Source organism: Gymnoscopelus braueri (genome assembly GCF_963280865.1).
Source record: "Gymnoscopelus braueri genome assembly, chromosome: 2".
Taxonomy (NCBI): domain Eukaryota; kingdom Metazoa; phylum Chordata; class Actinopteri; order Myctophiformes; family Myctophidae; genus Gymnoscopelus; species Gymnoscopelus braueri.
Window position 1 is genome coordinate 4,274,575 of NC_137604.1, and position 17,688 is coordinate 4,292,262.

Genomic DNA, 17,688 nt, shown 5'->3' on the forward strand with positions numbered 1-17,688 from the left:
ATTTAGGTCTAAAAAAAAACGGACGTCTAATATTCGACTATGGCTCACTGGGTACTAGCTGTCTAGCTCGGAGAACCACTCATTGTTGGGGGGGAGGGGAGGGGCGCGAGTTTGAGGGGGGGTTAATACTCGCAGGCAGTGCGCAGCCGCTCGTACTCGCAGCGCGCTCCCATTCGTATAAGTTTTGCCGGCTCCCGTCTTCACCTAGCAGGTAAATTAGCACAAACTAAGAGAGAGAGGCTTGCCTTTACTGCACTATTAGCAAGATGAGAAGAGATTCACCCAGCAGAAACTACATTTCTGCGGCGGAGGATAGCACAGCCAGCTCCGCTGCTGGTGGTCGTGCCCGTGACCCGGCCGACAGGGAGGAGGAGGGGGAGGCCGACAGTGAGGATGAGGAGGAGGAGGCGGCGGAGGATAGCAGCAGCAGCGAATGCGATGGCCGTGCGCCGGCGGTTCGTGCCCATGACCTGGTGGTCCCTGGCCCTGCCGAGGCGGACAGCACAGCCAACCATACAACCAGCGGCCCGAGCGCCCCTACTACCCCTAGGACGAGCAGCAGCAGTGCCCGTAAAGATGTGCAGAGTAAGGGATGTCAAGGTCGTAAATATCAACTTTCTTGGAAAGAGAAATACCCATGGATCACGTACTGTATGACTCAACCAAAGACAACGTTTTTTGCACGGTTTGCACTAAAGCTGTAGAAATGGATGCCCCACTTCCATCACACTTAGGACGTGATCAAGATAGCTTGAAAGCGTTTGCACACAATGGTTTTTCCAGCTGTAATAAAGCACTTGAAAGATTTGGAGTCCACGAAAAAGGCGATGTGCATCGGGCTGCCATTCAGGTCGCTGCTAATGTTAATGCCTGTGTAAATGTTGACGCTTCCATGTCTGCTGGTTAACTAAAGAATATGAATGATTCAAGACGAGCTTTGCTGGCAATTTTATCCTCCCTTGAGTACCTTTCAAGCCAGGGAATGGCCATTAGAGGAAAAACAGACGCTGAGTCCAATTTGATCAAATTACTAAATTTGCGTGCCGGAGAGATCCCAGAGCTGAAAGCTTGGCTGGCTCGTAAGGAGAGTAAATGGCATCTCATGACATCCTTAACGAAATGATAGAAATTATGGCTCATGATTTGCTGAGACGACTTCTTAAGGAAATACAGTCTGTTGAGTGTTTCTCTGTGATGATCGACGGAGCAAGTGTCTGTCTGTTTTCGTTTTGTGACTGATATGCTTGAGACAGAGGAACTTTTTGTTGGATTTTACGAGACATCGACAACAACAGCAGAGACACTGTTTAACCTGTTAAATGACGTCTTGATAAGATTCTCACTGCCAGTAAGTAGGTGCAGAGGGCAATGTTATGATGGCGCTGTAAATCTCTCTGGCATCAGAACAGGTCTACAAGCCCGCATGCAGCAGCTGGAGCCCGAGCGCTGTATGTTCATTGCACCGCACATGTTCTGAATTTAGTTGTGCAGGATGTCGCCCAAAACATCACAGCGTGTCGTAACTTCATGGGAGTTGTTCGTGACATAATAACACTGATCAGAAATTCGCCAAAGCGACTCGCCTGGTTTAAGGAGTACCAAGGCAGCAACGCACCTTCTTTGAGACCCCTTTGCCCCACACGCTGGACTGTGAAAACGGTCTTGTTACAATCCATTGCTTCCAACTACAGTGCACTAATGGACTTTCTCGAGGACCTTTCTGCACAAGACAGAGGTGACGCAGGATCTAAAGCCAGTGGTTTGCTTTTGCACCTACGAAGTTTAGCACCTTTTTCTCTTTGCAACTCATGCTGAAATTCTTTTCACGCATGGAAGCGGTCAATGCTGCACTCCAAGACCACAAGTTTCACCTTCAGAAAGCTAGAGAGATGGTGGACAGACTCAGAGGAGACATAACGTCTCTTCGTGAAGGATTCCAACACTTTTGGGGAAGCACTACTGCAGCAGCAAATGACCTGAACTTGGACCCCCCAGCTGTGCCAAGACCAAGAAAGGTTCCCCGCAGATTGGACGATGGAGGTGCTCCTCCACACATCTTCCAAACACCAGAAGAAATGTACAGACAGGAATACTTTGAGGTCATGGACACAGCATCATCATCCCTGAACTGCAGATTTAGTGCTTCTGTGTTCAAACACATGCAAGATGTTGAGGATTTTGTGGTTGGAAAGGGCGATTGCAAACGCATAGTGCAGTTCTATGGAAAGGATTTAGATGAAGTCAGGCTGACACTGCATCGTGACATTTGCATTGACATGGCAAAGACAGATGGACTTCGCCTGTCTACTTTTAATGATGTAGATGAGTTATTGAAAGGTGCAGGGAAAGGGCAACAGAGCTATTTGCTCAGAGCTCACGAGACTGGTGAAACAAGTGCTGACTATCCCTGTAACATCATGCAGCTCAGAGAGATCATTTTCAGGCTTGCGGAGACTGAAAACCTATCTGCGATCCACAATGGGTCAAGGAAGACTTAATCACCTTGCTCTTTTACACTGCCACAAGCATGTGGCAGAGGAGGAATTGGACCTGGATGTCATAGCCAATACCTTCATTAATTGCATTACCCGCTCATCTGCAAGGAGTAGCACCTTCCTCTTAAAGAAATAAATGGTAAGTGAAAAACAAATAATTGTTTGTTTTACTGTATGTACTTGTATATGCTTTGTTCACTTCCCTACATAATAGGCTAATAGGCTGTAATTTACTTTCAAATAATTTTTTTTCTTTCTTTCCATTGTATTTCTTAATTTTTAGTCCATGATGCACAAATATGCGCACGACTCCAGGGAGCGAAGGCACAGTCAACGAGAGAGACCAGAGAGAGGGAGCGAGTCAGCGAGATGGTTCCTTCACAATTAAAATAGACAAAAAGATATTTAAAAAAAAACATGAGCGTTCTGCTGTCTGCATTGTCATTGTCATCTATGACAATAGATGACAATGAGCTATACAATCTTTTGTATAGCTTATGGACGGTGCTGAAATGTTGAAACATGCTGAAAAGTCATGAGTGAGTCTGAGTTGACATTCATTGTAAAATCATACCAGTACCACTGTAATATTGGCAAACTGTTAATAAAGTACCCAATGAAAAATAATGCCTTTTATTTTGGCTGCGGGTGGGGGGCGGGGGAGTTTAAACATATTCAGTTCAGAGTAAATTTTGTGTACTGAATAAACCGAATTTAATTAACCGAAATAAAGTTAAAGCTGCGCGCGCATGCATGTGTGCCAGGTTGCGCACCCATTAGAGCTTATAAATATTGGCGCCCCTGTTAAGTACAGTTTGATACCAATATTTTTGTACTTTTAATCAAGTACATTTTGAATTTAAAATTATGACAAATTTTGGGGCAGAGGTTCTGACTGGCATCCAGGGAGTGTGTGTGCACAGTTTCGCTGCAATCAAGCCAACAGTGCCGGAGATTAGCTGTCCACAGACGGAGGGGGCGACGGACACACGGACACACGGACACACGGATGGACGGACAGGGTGCAAAACATAGTCTCGGCCATGCCTTTCGGCCTATCCTATACTATAAATGGATATATAAATATAATAATATAATATAATAATCCTATACTATAAATGGATATATAAATATAATAATATAATATAATAATCCTATACTATAAATGGATATATAAATATAATAATATAATATAATAATCCTATAATATAAATAGATATATAAATATAACTAGAAAAAGTGCTCCTCGGAGCACAGGTCTCCGGCAGGTCAGGTAGGTTATTGTGGCCTCCTGGTAGCGCTACAATAGGCCAATGTCAAAAAGGTGCCATTTGTTCTTAGGTCTTGCACGGGCAATCGGACACTGCATTCATGATTTGAGGCATTTTGCCAAATTAGACCTGCTGGTGGCACTATAACAGGCCAATGTTAAACGGTAGCATTTGTTCCTCAACATAGTGTGAATGTGCTCGCAAAGTTTGACTGCAATCAGGCGCTGCATTCATGATTTGCGGCATTTTGTTCTAAAATCCTGCAAACTTTAGATGTGAATCTTAGCCAATCGGGATGGAATATGAAAAATTAAACAGATCCATCTTGATCACATGACTATAGACATCATGTGTACCGATTTGAAATTTGGATAAAATCGGAAGGAGTTATGTAAAGAAATATGTTTTGCATAAGTCGGCCTCCTGGTGGCGCTATAAAAGGCAGATGTGAAAAATGCAGGGCAAAGGTTTTTCCTTGACCTCTTGGGAGTGTGCATACAAAGTTTTACACAGATTGGTGCAGTTATAGGTAAAAACACGAATCGGGCTGTTATAGCGCCACCATGAGGCTGATTAGAAAAATCTCAAGTAGAATTTCTTCCTCGGCATAGTGGGAATGTACGTGCAAAGTTTCACGGAAATTGCATGCTGTGTTCATAATTTGAGGCATTTTGTTCAAAACGGAGCAGTCCTGCAAACTTTGGAAGCCATTTTTAGCCAATCAGGATGGAACATGACAAATCTGAAAGACCTGTTTCGTTTAATGACTATAGAGATACTGTGTACTGATTTGCGTGATGTTTGGACAAAATATGTAGGAGTAATGTGAAAAAGTTGTTTTGCAAAAAGCGGCATCCTGGTGGCGCTATAACAGGGCCATATGAAAAAATTGGGGCAGAGGTTCTGAATTGGCATCCAGGGAGTGTGTGTGCACAGTTTCGCTGCGATCCTATACTATAAATGGATATGTACATATTTATCCTGTCACAAGAATGGAGATGGAAGGAGAGCAATGTCCAAACAGACTTACCAGCAGCTCTACAGTGACTCCTACAGGCCATCACATGCACCTGCAGGACAGACTGACAGCAGCCTGAGGTGATATGGAGTGATGATGATGATGATGATGATGATGATGATGAGTTCCATGTAGAACTGACGATGATGAGGATGATGATGATGATGATGAGGAGGATGAAGATGATGATGATGATGATGAGGATGGTGACATTTTACTTAAAGGAGTACTTCACCCATTTTCAATCTTCATATAATTGGTCCTCACTAATACTCATCAGATGGCACCATGTATGTCTACTCTGTGTTTCAGAGGACGGCTGTGGACAGTTCAGAAACCTGCCTGAGTGTAAAACCTCCTTATATATTTGTAGAATGTTCCAATTTGGTCACAATGTAGAGCTATTTAACACTTATTTTAACAATAACATATCATTTACACCTTTAACACAGACAAAAGTGTGCAGAGACCAAAATATTGATATAGATGAGTCATTCATTGATCAGTGATCAGTAGATGAGTCATTCATTGATCAGTGATCAGTAGATGAGTCATTCATTGATCAATGATCAGTAGATGAGTCATTCATTGATCAGTGATCAGTAGATGAGTCATTCATTGATCAGTGATCAGTAGATGAGTCATCCATTGATCAGTGATCAGTACATGAGTCATGCATTGATCATCTTTCATCACATGCTTGTCTTAAATGTTGTCTCCTGCTGTTATGAAAATATTGAAAACCTGTTGGATGTGTTTGTGTTCATGGTAACCATGACAACGTCCCATACTACACACAACACATTTAGGAGAGGAACACTTCAGCAGATTCAGCTTTATTGACTTTTATTTTCTTAAGGTAACAAAGATTAAACATCAAACATAACATATTGTATGAATGTAAGTGTAGAACACTGCTGTCAGAAGACAAATCAACAGTGAACTTTACATCATTAAGAAGCATTCAGGTCCTTCTGCTTCTGAAAACACACAATGGATCCTATAGGCTCATCCATAATGGTTTGAATGGTTGGATGGATCCTATAGGCTCATCCATAATGGTTTGAATGGTTGGATGGATCCTATAGGCTCATCCATAATGGTTTGAATGGTTGGATGGATCCTATAGGCTCATCCATAATGGTTTGAATGGTTGGATGGATCCTATAGGCTCATCCATAATGTACCAAGTTCAAAATGAGAAATCAACACAGATGATGTTACATAGAACATAAAAGGATAAGTAACAAAATAGAAATAAGAAAATATTAATATACATTGAGGGTCCTATTTTGTGCCCTGCGCTATGCCTTGGCACTATGTGCTACCCGTTAATTACGCACAAGACAGCTGGTGCTGCCTCTAAATGCTTAAAGCCAATGACACCTGGCACGCTGATTGGTTTTATTAATGTAACGTCCAAACCACACCTATGCATAATGTAAGGGGTAGCGCAGGTGTTTTAGGCATAGATATAGAAACCTAGATACCTCATTGGCCTCTGCAGTTCGTTGGAGCAACTGGTATCACGGCCGCCATTTTAGAGGAGGAAAGCTACCATTCAAAGTGACTACTGGCCAATCACAGCACGTTGACAACTGGCCAATCACAGCGCATTGACTACTGGCCAATCACAGCGTGTCTAACTGACTTTTGCTGCGCGGCTGCCTCTTACGAAAAGACCCGCCCCCACCTGCCTCTAATTGGCCTACCGAACGCCCCCTTCTGTAACACAAGTGGAAGCTTTCCTCCTCTAAAATGACGCCCGAGATACCAATTCCTCAGAGCCGAAGGAGGTGTCTACCTTTATGTCTATGGTTTTAGGGATAAGGATGGTGCCACAAAATAGCAACTTGGCCACAGGAACACCCCTTAAGTTATCCAATAAAACATTAAGATATAGTGTTCATAACAAGCCTTGTTTAAAAACACCAATCTAACAGCAATGTTTCCCAATATAAAAAAGACACAATGCATGATTGTAATTAACAATAAAATGTCACCTGTCAGGTGATAAGAAGCGGCCTGCTCACTCCTCATGCATTGAAGGAAGCATGAGCTCAGTTCGGGGCTCTACTCAGGCTGGCAGAGAGAGAGTAGCGCCCAAGATTACAAGCTTAGGCAATTGGCACTGGGTGAAAAAATGGGTTACAGAAATCGTGGGATACAAATTTAAAGAAAAAAAAAACAATAACATTACAATAATACCTTATTATTAACAGATCCTCAAAAGCAGTGTTCAAAACATGTAATACTTAAACATCTAAAAGTAAGAAGTTAATTATATAAATAAATCTATATACATAATTGATTAACACATCTCCACATTCTATTGTGCCAATAGAAGCAAATGTAATGAGATCAATAGTTGTGTCGCTCAGATTCTGATGGTTCACTGTGTGACAATCTATGACCTGAATGACAAATGAGAAATGATCAATCTATGACCTGAATGACTAATGAGCAATGAACAATGACACAAACACCTGGGCTGCATTGACATGTATTGTGTACAGTAAGATCAATAGATGCATGTATTGATAACTAATTACTGATAGTTATAATGACTTGATGAAACACCATGAGGGTGAAGACAGACACGGTCCAATGTGATCTGATCTTCAAACACAGAGCTCTTGTTCCCTGTAGGTGTCATTGTCTTCTGACTTGTATCCTCATGAATATTTTAACTGAAGACTTTATCTTCCTCTTCTAAACCTCACTTGGTCTTTCTGGTACATTTACAGTTCAGTGTAAATGTTCAAACCTTGACTGAGGTGATGGACAGTTATGTGATGGATGTGACATGAACTCCTTAGAGATCCACCTCATACACGTGGTGTCCTGGTTCTCCACTGGGTCCAGCTTCAGACCCTCCTGGTAGATCTATGTCGTCATACTCGTGGTATTCTGTCTCTTCACTGGGTCCAGCTTCAGACCCTCCTGGCAGATCTATGTCGTCATACTCGTGGTATTCTTTCTCTTCACTGGGTCCAGCTTCAGACCCTCCTGGTAGATCTATGTCGTCATACTCGTGGTATTCTGTCTCTTCACTGGGTCCAGCTTTAGACCCTCCTGGTAGATCTATGTCGTCATACTCGTGGTATTCTGTCTCTTCACTGGGTCCAGCTTTAGACCCTCCTGGTAGATCTATGTCGTCATACTGGTCGTATTCTGTCTCTTCACTGGGTCCAGCTTCAGACCCTCCTGGTAGATCTATGTCGTCATACTCGTGGTATTCTGTCTCTTCACTGGGTCCAGCTTTAGACCCTCCTGGTAGATCTATGTCGTCATACTGGTCGTATTCTGTCTCTTCACTGGGTCCAGCTTCAGACCCTCCTGGTAGATCTATGTCGTCATACTGGTCGTATTCTGTCTCTTCACTGGGTCCAGCTTCAGACCCTCCTGGCAGATCTATGTCGTCATACTCGTGGTATTCTGTCTCTTCACTGGGTCCAGCTTCAGACCCTCCTGGTAGATCTATGTCGTCATACTGGTCGTATTCTGTCTCTTCACTGGGTCCAGCTTCAGACCTTCCTTGGAGGTTTATCTCTTCATACTGGTGGTATTCTGTCTCTTCACTGGGTCCAGCTTCAGCATCGGAACCAACAGTGTTGTAATAAACCATCTCAACGTTCTCCCGTCCTACATTATAATAAACTCTGGTCTCCACTCCTGCTCTCCGCCCTCTGGTGGCCTGGAGAAACACAGCAGCACACAACTTGATCTTACTGGATCAGATCAGGTTCTCTTCAATACAAACAGTGGAACTACTTAATTTATATTCTGGTCTGGTATCGAATGAAGATGAATAAAGATTGAATAAAGATTATACATTACCTTCCAGACACGATAGAGGACATAGCTTATCACCACCAACAGCAGCAGCATTACGAATGTAACTTTGAGGATGTTAGATGTCAGATGAGAAGCTGTGAGAGACAATATTTTACAACATCAAACATTAAGTAAAGATCAACTCTCATTAAAAAGTGTATTTGATGTAATTATTTAACATTTGTTAATTTATGTCATATTCAATCCTGTTTTATGTATTTTTGCTTGATTCAGTTTCATATTGTGACTTGAAAAGTCAATGTAATTCTGGTTACCTGTGACAGTGACAGAGAGGAACTGGCTCTTATTGTAGAAGTCATTTGAGTAAACATTGATGTGATAAATACAGCTGTAGTTCCCTTGGTGGGTGTGGTTTGCAACAGGAAACAGGAAGTTGGCAGAGTGATTGACAGCTGGCTGGGTGTAGTTGTGTGTTGTGTTGGATCCAGTGAAGGTGAGGTGGAAGGAGCCTCCTGGGTACTGTGGCTGGATAGAGCAGCTGATGGAGAAGCTGTAACCCTCCATCACCTGTGGCCCCTGATGCTGGCCCTCAGAAACCCCGTTCATGGAGGAGGAGAAGAAGGTGATGTTTGGATTAAACGGCAGATCTGTAACAAGACAGATGAGGTGATTGACTGAAACAACAGATTTATAAACAGAGAGAGAAAATGACAATAAGGTCAAATGAGAGAAAGATCAAAAGATTGGAAATAAGTTAATTATAAACATCATTGGCTCTAAATAGACAGATGACTCATTGTGTCTTGATTCTAAACTGGAAAGTCTTGACAACATAAAGACTCAGGTCAAGATCTGCAATAATCAGCTCATTTATTAAGAATCATGAGTACCTTTGTCTTTTAAAAATTAAATCACATTCCAAATCAAGTTATTTGTCAAATGTAATGAAAGTAGAACATGTATTTAGGTGCTCATTTATCCTAAAAGTGAAGTGAATGTGCAAACAACGTACATTAGGCAGATAGATAGATAGATAGATAGATAGATAGATAGATAGATAGATAACAATGTATATATGCCATTGAGGAAGTCACTGTTTTACCTGAACAGATCACCTCCAGTCTGGCAGTGGAATTACCAGAAACCTTTGTTCCACACTCTCTGAGTGAAGACTCAGACCCAACACAGGAAGATGAAATCCACCAAACAGGTTCACGTGTAAAACCAGAATTCCACTTTCTTGAAAAAGCAGAGCCACAGTCCAGCTGTCTACACACTACAGATGATGACTTCAGGTTCCAGTCAGACCAACCATCCACTGGTCTCCACTGTCCCTGGTGTTTCATCTCCAGTATACCAATACAGTTACTTATTCCTCCCACCAACCTGACGTCAGCAGACTCTGTACAGAGACAAGAGAGTAAACATTAAAGAAAAAAGTAACATTAATGTAATTTGAAAATGATCATCCAAACCAAAAATATAGTTTATATATAGTATATATATAGTATTTTTACCTAAGCAAGTGAGTTCAACAGTCTTGTTAGGTGAGCTGGTGTTTCTAGTTGAGTCTGAGGTTCCACAGTCCAGGAGAACAGACTCGTTGCCTTCACACTGGAACTCTTTGGTCCACATTGAAGTGTTCACTTCTCCATAGAGCGCCCCCTGGAGGACTGAAGGAGCCCCACAGCCAAGCTCCCTACAGACCACCTCTGCATCCTGCTGGTCAAAGTCACCTTCATACACTGAGAGCCACGACTGATTAGACTTCACCTCCACTCTGCCTGAACACACACTAGTCCCATTCACCAACCTCACTGACTCTGTGGGGGGGGGGGGGGGGGGGGAAGAGAGAGAGAGAGAGAGAGAGAGAGAGAGAGTACATTTCAAGTCGTACACTTTGATAGGCTGATGATTGTCAGCGGAATTTACAATCAGACTTTACAAATTACTCACTGCAAAGTAAAGGCTTTTTCACTCTCATTACTGATGTTCAAACTAAACAATAAAATGTTCTACCTGAATACCGATGATAGTTAACGTCACAGACCCACAATAATCTTGAGATATATGTGTTATTGTGATATCACGATAATGACAATATTGTTACATCCCCACATGACAATATATACAGTAAAAATACACAAACACATTACTATTTAGTTCTAAACCTCCTGGGGTTCAGTCGCGATGGGTGCAGAACCCAGGGCTGTGGCTGTAAAATAAACTGTAAATATTACTGTTGTTGTAGTAGTAGTAGTAGTAGCTTGTTACCTGAACAGATCACCTCCAGTATGTACAAGGAAGTAGCAGACGTCTGTGTTCCACACTCTCTCAGCGAAGACTCAGACCCAACACAGGAAGACGTAATCCTCCATGTAGGATTATGTGTAGATCCAGAACTCCTTTCTGTTGAAACAGCAGAGCCACAGTCCAGCTGTATACACACTACAGATGATGACTTCAGGTTCCAGGCAGACCACCCATCCACTGGTCTCCATTCTCCCTGATGTTTCATCTCTAGTAGACCAGTACAGCTATTGGTACCTTCAACCAACCTTACATCATCAGACTCTGTAGAGACAAGAAAGTTAAACGTAAAAAAACTAAACTATTATGTTCATTATAAACTGATAACCTAAACGTAAAGTATAGTTTGTATTCTACCTGAGCAGGTGAGTTCAACAGTCTTGTCAGGTGAGCTGGTGTTTCTAGTTGAGTTTGAGGTTCTACAGTCCAGGAGAACAGACTCGTTGCCTTCACACTGGAAGTCTTCGGTCCACATTGGAGTGTTTACTTCTCTATAGAGCGCCCCCTGGAGGACTGAAGGAGCCCCACAGCCAAGCTCCCTACAGACCACCTCTGCATCCTGCTGGTCAAAGTCACCTTCATACACTGAGACCCACGACTGATTAGACTTCACCTCCACTCTGCCTGAACACACACTAGTCCCATTCACCAACCTCACTGACTCTGGGGGGGGGGAGAGAGAGAGAGAGAGAGAGAGAGAGAGAGAGAGAGAGAGAGAGAGAGAGAGAGAGAGAGAGAGAGAGAGAGAGAGAGAGAGAGAGAGAGAGAGAGAGAGAGAGAGAGAGAGAATTTAAAAGATCATTTTATGAATCCACTATTGAATATAAATATGAATCCATTATGGATGCATTTTGAAATCTAAACATCAGAGGCAAGTTTTTTTTAATGAACCCTTAACACACACAGAGAAAGACAAATAGCAATATACTCAGTGTAAAATAAATAAATAGATACATATGCAAATACATAATAAATACATAAAAAGAAACATTCATAATTAAGTAAAGGGGAAAGGAGAACAAACTAAAAACTAACCATTATCATCATCAGATCCTCCCAAATAACTCATAGGAGACTAAAAGCCCCCATGACCCCCCCCCCCCCCCCCCCCACACACACACACACACACACACACACACACACACACACACACACACACACACACACACACACACACATACACACACACACACGCGTATGCACACACGAACACATGCAAACTGATAAAATGATGAATGGATAGTTAGACATAAACAAACAGATGGAGAGGGCAATATAGACAGACAGATGGACAGACAGACATACAGGCAGATTAAATGAGTGACTGTAAAGGTTGCTGTCATTGTTCAAGTCATTGTTTTTCATTACCTGAACAGATCACTGTGGGTCTGCCTGTAATCAAACCTTTCCGTTTGATACCAAAAGTCTCCATTATGACACAGTCGCTCAGTGAAGACTCAGAACCAGCACAGTAAGGTGTAATCCTCCATATAGGCTGATGTGTGAAACCAGAACTCCTTTCTGTTGAAACAGCAGAGCCACAGTCCAGCTGTCTACACACTACAGATGATGACTTCAGGTTCCAGTGAAACCCACCATCCACTGGCCTCCATTCTCCCTGGTGTTTCATCTCCAGTTTACCAGTACAGTTACTGATTCCTCCCACCAACCTGACATTATCAATCACTGTAAAGAGTCAATAGAGTAAACATTAATGCAATACAATTACTTGTATTATAGAATATTCATCCAAAGCAAGAAAATAGCTTGTCTTTTACCCAAACAGGTGAGTTCAACAGTCCTGTTAGGTGAGCTGGTGTTACGAGTTGAGTTTGAGGTTCCACAGTCCAGGAGAACAGACTCGTTGCCTTCACACTGGAACTCTGTTGTCCACATTGGAGTGTCAACTTCTTCATAGAGCGCCCCCTGGAGTCCTGAAGGAGCCCCACAGCCAAGCTCCCTACAGACCACCTCTGCATCCTGCTGGTCAAAGTCACCTTCACACACTGAGACCCACGACTGATTAGACTTCACCTCCATTCTGCCTGAACACACACTAGTCCCATTCACCAACCTCACAGACTCTTGAGAGAGAGTGTGTGTTGGTTTAACTTGGAGAGCTGAGGAAAAAAAACATCAAATAAATGAGTTTCACTTTGACAGAGTGCATGGATCCTCTCTACCAATACAGCAGCTTGTTGATGTGTTGAAATACAGGACAAGATATCCTTGGTTTATCCTGTTTGATGCTATTTGTTGATGAAAATAAGTTGTATACAGGAATATCATTTAACAGTTTGTTTGATGATTGCAAATAACTTTCATTTTGTCACCTTCTGTGATTCTAATTATTGCATCTTGCCAAGAGATAATCCATTGGACTGAATTGAATTTGTGTATTAAGATTTCTTCACTCTCCTAATGTTATTACAAATGTATGCAGCACTTTTAGATTCATATCACATATAAAAGTTCAGATTTTAATTAATAATAATCCAATAAAAGGTATAGTTTGTCTTTTACCTGAACAGGTGAGTTCAACAGTCTTGTCAGGTGAGCTGGTGTTTCTAGTCGAGTCTGAGGTTCTACAGTCCAGGAGAACAGACTCGTTGCCTTCACACTGGAACTCTTTGGACCACATTGGACCCTCCACTTCTCCATAGAGCGCCCCCTGGAGGACTGAAGGAGCCCCACAGCCAAGTTCCCTACAGACCACCTCTGCATCCTGCTGGTCAAAGTCACCTTCACACACTGAGACCCACGACTGATTAGACTTCACCTCCACTCTGCCTGAACACACACTAGTCCCATTCACCAACCTCACTGACTCTGGGGAGAGAGAGAGAGAGAGAGAGAGAGAGAGAGAGAGAGAGAGAGAGAGAGAGAGAGAGAGAGAGAGAGAGAGAGAGAGAGAGAGAGAGAGAGAGAGAAAGAAAGTAAGCATTATAAGCATTAAAAGATGTATGTATTAAACCACAACAATGGATACATTAATCTTTAAAGAATGCATCTGGAACTCTACATACTCTATTAAGAATAAACATAGATCTGCTCTACTATCAAGTCATGTCACTCAATATGCATGTAACTAGTAAAAAGAAAACCTTCACGAGACAACTTAAATAACAAATGGAGTTCTTTACACGTGTCAAATCACTATTTTAAATGGACTGATTAAATTGTGAACTCCAGATGAACAGAAATGGCACATTTTAAATGCATTTTGATAATGACACAACTTTTAAAAGCCACACAGACATGGATATAGAGGGACAGATGTATGCACAGTAGAGACAAGCTATAGAGTGTGTGTGTGTGTGTGTGTGTGTGTGTGTGTGTGTGTGTGTGTGTGTGTGTGTGTGTGTGTGTGTGTGTGTGTGTGTGTGTGTGTGTGTGTGTGTGTGTGTGTGTGTGTGTGAGAGAGAGAGAGAGAGCATTGCATATAAGAGAGTGTAAAGATTAGTGTCATTGTTGAAGTCATTGTTTTACCTGAACAGTTCACCTTCAGTGTGACAGTGGAATCATAAGACTTTACTGGTCCACACTCCATCAGTGAAGACTCAGAGCCAACACAGGAAGATGGAATCACCCATCCAGCTTGACGTGTAGAAATAGATGTAAATTCTGTTGAGACAGCAAAGCCACAGTCCAGCTGTCTACACACTACAGATGATGACATCCTGTTCCAGTCAAACCAAGCCAACAATGGTCTCCACTCTCCCTGGTGTTTCATCTCCAGTATTCCACTACAGTTACTGGTTCCTCCCACCAACCTAACATCATCAGACTCTGTACAGAGAATAAGCAGTAAAAAGCATTACTTCAATAAAAATATCTTCAGTACTGTAATCTATTTTCAGTTGTTCTTCTTTCATCTTTGTTTACCTGTTGAGTTGTGTGTTGGTTTAACCTGGAGAGCTGGGGAGAAAAATCATCAAATAAATGAGTTTCACTGTAACAGAGTACATGGATCCTCTCTACCAATACAGCAGCTTATTGATGTGTCGGAATACAGGACAATATGTCCTTTGATTCTCCTGTTTGATTATATTTATTTGATATTCAAAGGCTGGGAATGAGTGAATGATGAAATGTATGACTTATATAAAAACAGATGAAAATAACATGTATACAGGAATAAAAATTGACAGTTTGTTTATAACAAACAACAGTAATTGAATTGAGAGATGTCATAATGTAATGTTAACCTATTATGCAGCATTTTTATCACATAAAATACATATTTTGGCAAGTAATAATCCAAACCTAAAGTTTAAAGTCTCTTACTTAAGCAGGTGAGTTCAACAGTCTTATTAGATGAGCTGGTATTTGTAGTTGAGTCTGAGGTTCCACAGTCCAGGAGAACAGACTCATTGCCTTCACACTGGAACTCTTTGGTCCACATTGGAGTGTTTACTTCTGCATAGAGCGCCCCCTGGAGTACTGAAGGGACCCCACAGCCAAGCTCCCTACATACCACCTCTGCATCCTGCTGGTCAAAGTCAACTTCATACACTGAGACCCACGACTGATTAGACTTCACCTCCACTCTGCCTGAACACACACTAGTCCCATTCACCAACCTCACTGACTCTGGAGAGAGAGAGAGAGAGAGAGAGAGAGAGAGAGAGAGATAGGAATACATAATTTAGAAAAAATAACAAAAAGGTCCCATCGTATGCAGTGTTCATTATAATTTAAAATATGAATTTATTTAACCACAGCAGAAGTTACATGAATCTTATATGAATGTATATGGAACTTTAAACACATCAGATACAAGTTTTTTAACTGTACCTCTGTACACATAGAGAGAAATACAAATATTAAATGTTACATAATACCTAAAATTAATAGATACGCAACAATATACATTTCTAACAGTAAGCCCATAAACAAACTGAATTCATATTTCAATACTCAAAGAGAAAGAAAATAACTAACATGACACAATGTCCTCCTCTAGAGCTCATATACGTCTAACTAACATGAAACAATGTCCTCCTCTAGAGCTCATATACGTCTAACTAACATGAAACGATGTCCTCCTCTAGAGCTCATATACTGTACGTCTAACTAACATGACACAATGTCCTCTAGAGCTCATATACGTCTAACTCAACCCGATCTCCAGAGATTACCGTAACATTGCACGGAACGAGTGCACTTCATTCCGTGGATAGCCGCCTCGGAACTCCCGAATTGCGTGCATATGGTACGGCGCTGCCTTTGTGACAAAACCATTTCGGAGGCGCGCAGTCACAGGCGAATTGTCCCCCCGTGAAGGACCACCGAGGGAGCTAAGGCGACCGAGTTGCCGTCCTGAACGGTGGGACATTCGCCTGTGCCTACTCAGCGCCGTTTGAGTTATGTACCGATAGGCACAGAATCGTAAATTTTATTGTGCGGACTGCTCTGCTTCTGGGTTTTTCCGTGTTGCGACTGGTTACGCCCACCGTGGGACTCGCCGTACATATGCACGCAATTTGGGAGTTCCCAAATTAGGATAGATAGGCGACTATCCACGGAATGAAGTGCACTCGTTCCGTGCAATGTTACGGTATTCTCTGGAGATCAGGCTGGTCTAACTAATGGAGTATATTTCATAACATAACATACACATTTGTTAGCATTATTTAACTTCACAAGTCTACAAGTAGCCTACAGGAGGAGAGAGGATTCAAACAGAGAGGTGCCGGTTTGTCTGCTGGGTGTGGGGGTTACAATTAACATCAATTAACATCCTCTCTGTTGTTTACCTGGGAGACAGAGGTCTACTGTGTGTCTCCCATTCCCCCTTCCTGCTTCATACAGGTGCAAATCGAATCAGGGACTCAAAGTGTGATCTATTGTTTGTCTGGGTGGGGTCTTACTTTTGAAGGCTGACCCCCACCCACCTATTCAATGCTATAAAGACTATGACATGTAAGCTTGTAGTGTGTGACACTCAGTGGCCGGCAGGCTGCTGAGAGGACCTCAGGGTCCATGGAAGAGCTGTTTTGTACTGTTTTGTACTTATGCAATAAATCGGATGCAAAGAAACCTCACTGACCAGTGATGACTCCATTCATTCTACCACCATTCATTCTCACCACTGGGACAACAAACTAACTACAATATGGCGTTGTTGGCAACTACAAAAGTGCAATAGAGCCTTTAAGGCCGTGGAAGAGATACTTCACTAACATGAAACAATGTCCTCTAGAGCTCATATACGTCTAACTAACATGAAACAATGTCCTCTTCTAAAGCTCATATACGTCTAACTAACATGACACAATGTCCTCTAGAGCTCATATACGTCCAATTAACATGAAACAATGTCCTCCTCTAGAGCTCATATACGTCTAACTAACATGAAACAATGTCCTCTAGAGCTCATATACGTCTAACTAACATGAAACAATGTCCTCCTCTAGAGCTCATATACGTCTAACTAACATGACACAATGTCCTCTAGAGCTCATATACGTCTAACTAACATGAAACAATGTCCTCCTCTAGAGCTCATATACGTCTAACTAACACGACACAATGTCCTCTAGAGCTCATATACGTCTAACTAACATGAAACAATGTCCTCCTCTAGGGCCCATATACGTCTAACTAACATGAAACAATGTTCTCCTCTAGAGCTCATATACGTCTAACTAACATGACACAATGTCCTCTAGAGCTCATATACGTCTAACTAACATGAAACAATGTCCTCTAGAGCTCATATACGTCTAACTAACATGAAACAATGTCCTCTAGAGCTCATATACGTCTAACTAACATGACACAATGTCCTCTA

At 42.0% G+C, this 17,688-nt stretch overlaps 2 protein-coding genes and 1 long non-coding RNA gene across 4 annotated transcripts in view; 1 reads left to right on the plus strand and 2 right to left on the minus strand.

Annotated features, from left to right (window-relative positions):
* The window catches only part of galnt7 (UDP-N-acetyl-alpha-D-galactosamine: polypeptide N-acetylgalactosaminyltransferase 7), a 550,610-nt gene that overhangs the window by 430,796 nt on the left and 102,126 nt on the right, over window positions 1–17,688 (plus strand). The window lies entirely within an intron of this gene.
* LOC308104574 (uncharacterized protein) lies at window positions 1,824–10,960 on the minus strand (the record flags this gene model as incomplete). Its single annotated transcript, XM_080455021.1, has 7 exons — window positions 1,824–1,881; window positions 7,988–8,481; window positions 8,625–8,716; window positions 8,897–9,229; window positions 9,685–9,984; window positions 10,100–10,301; window positions 10,934–10,960. 7 exons carry the CDS (start codon window positions 10,958–10,960, stop codon window positions 1,824–1,826), a joined length of 1,506 nt encoding a protein of 501 aa, XP_080311147.1.
* LOC308104973 lies at window positions 12,823–14,494 on the minus strand. The gene is made up of 3 exons (XR_013934884.1): window positions 14,382–14,494; window positions 13,416–13,721; window positions 12,823–13,012 (listed from the first exon to the last, which is right to left on the minus strand). It is a non-coding gene; the product is annotated as an uncharacterized lncRNA (long non-coding RNA).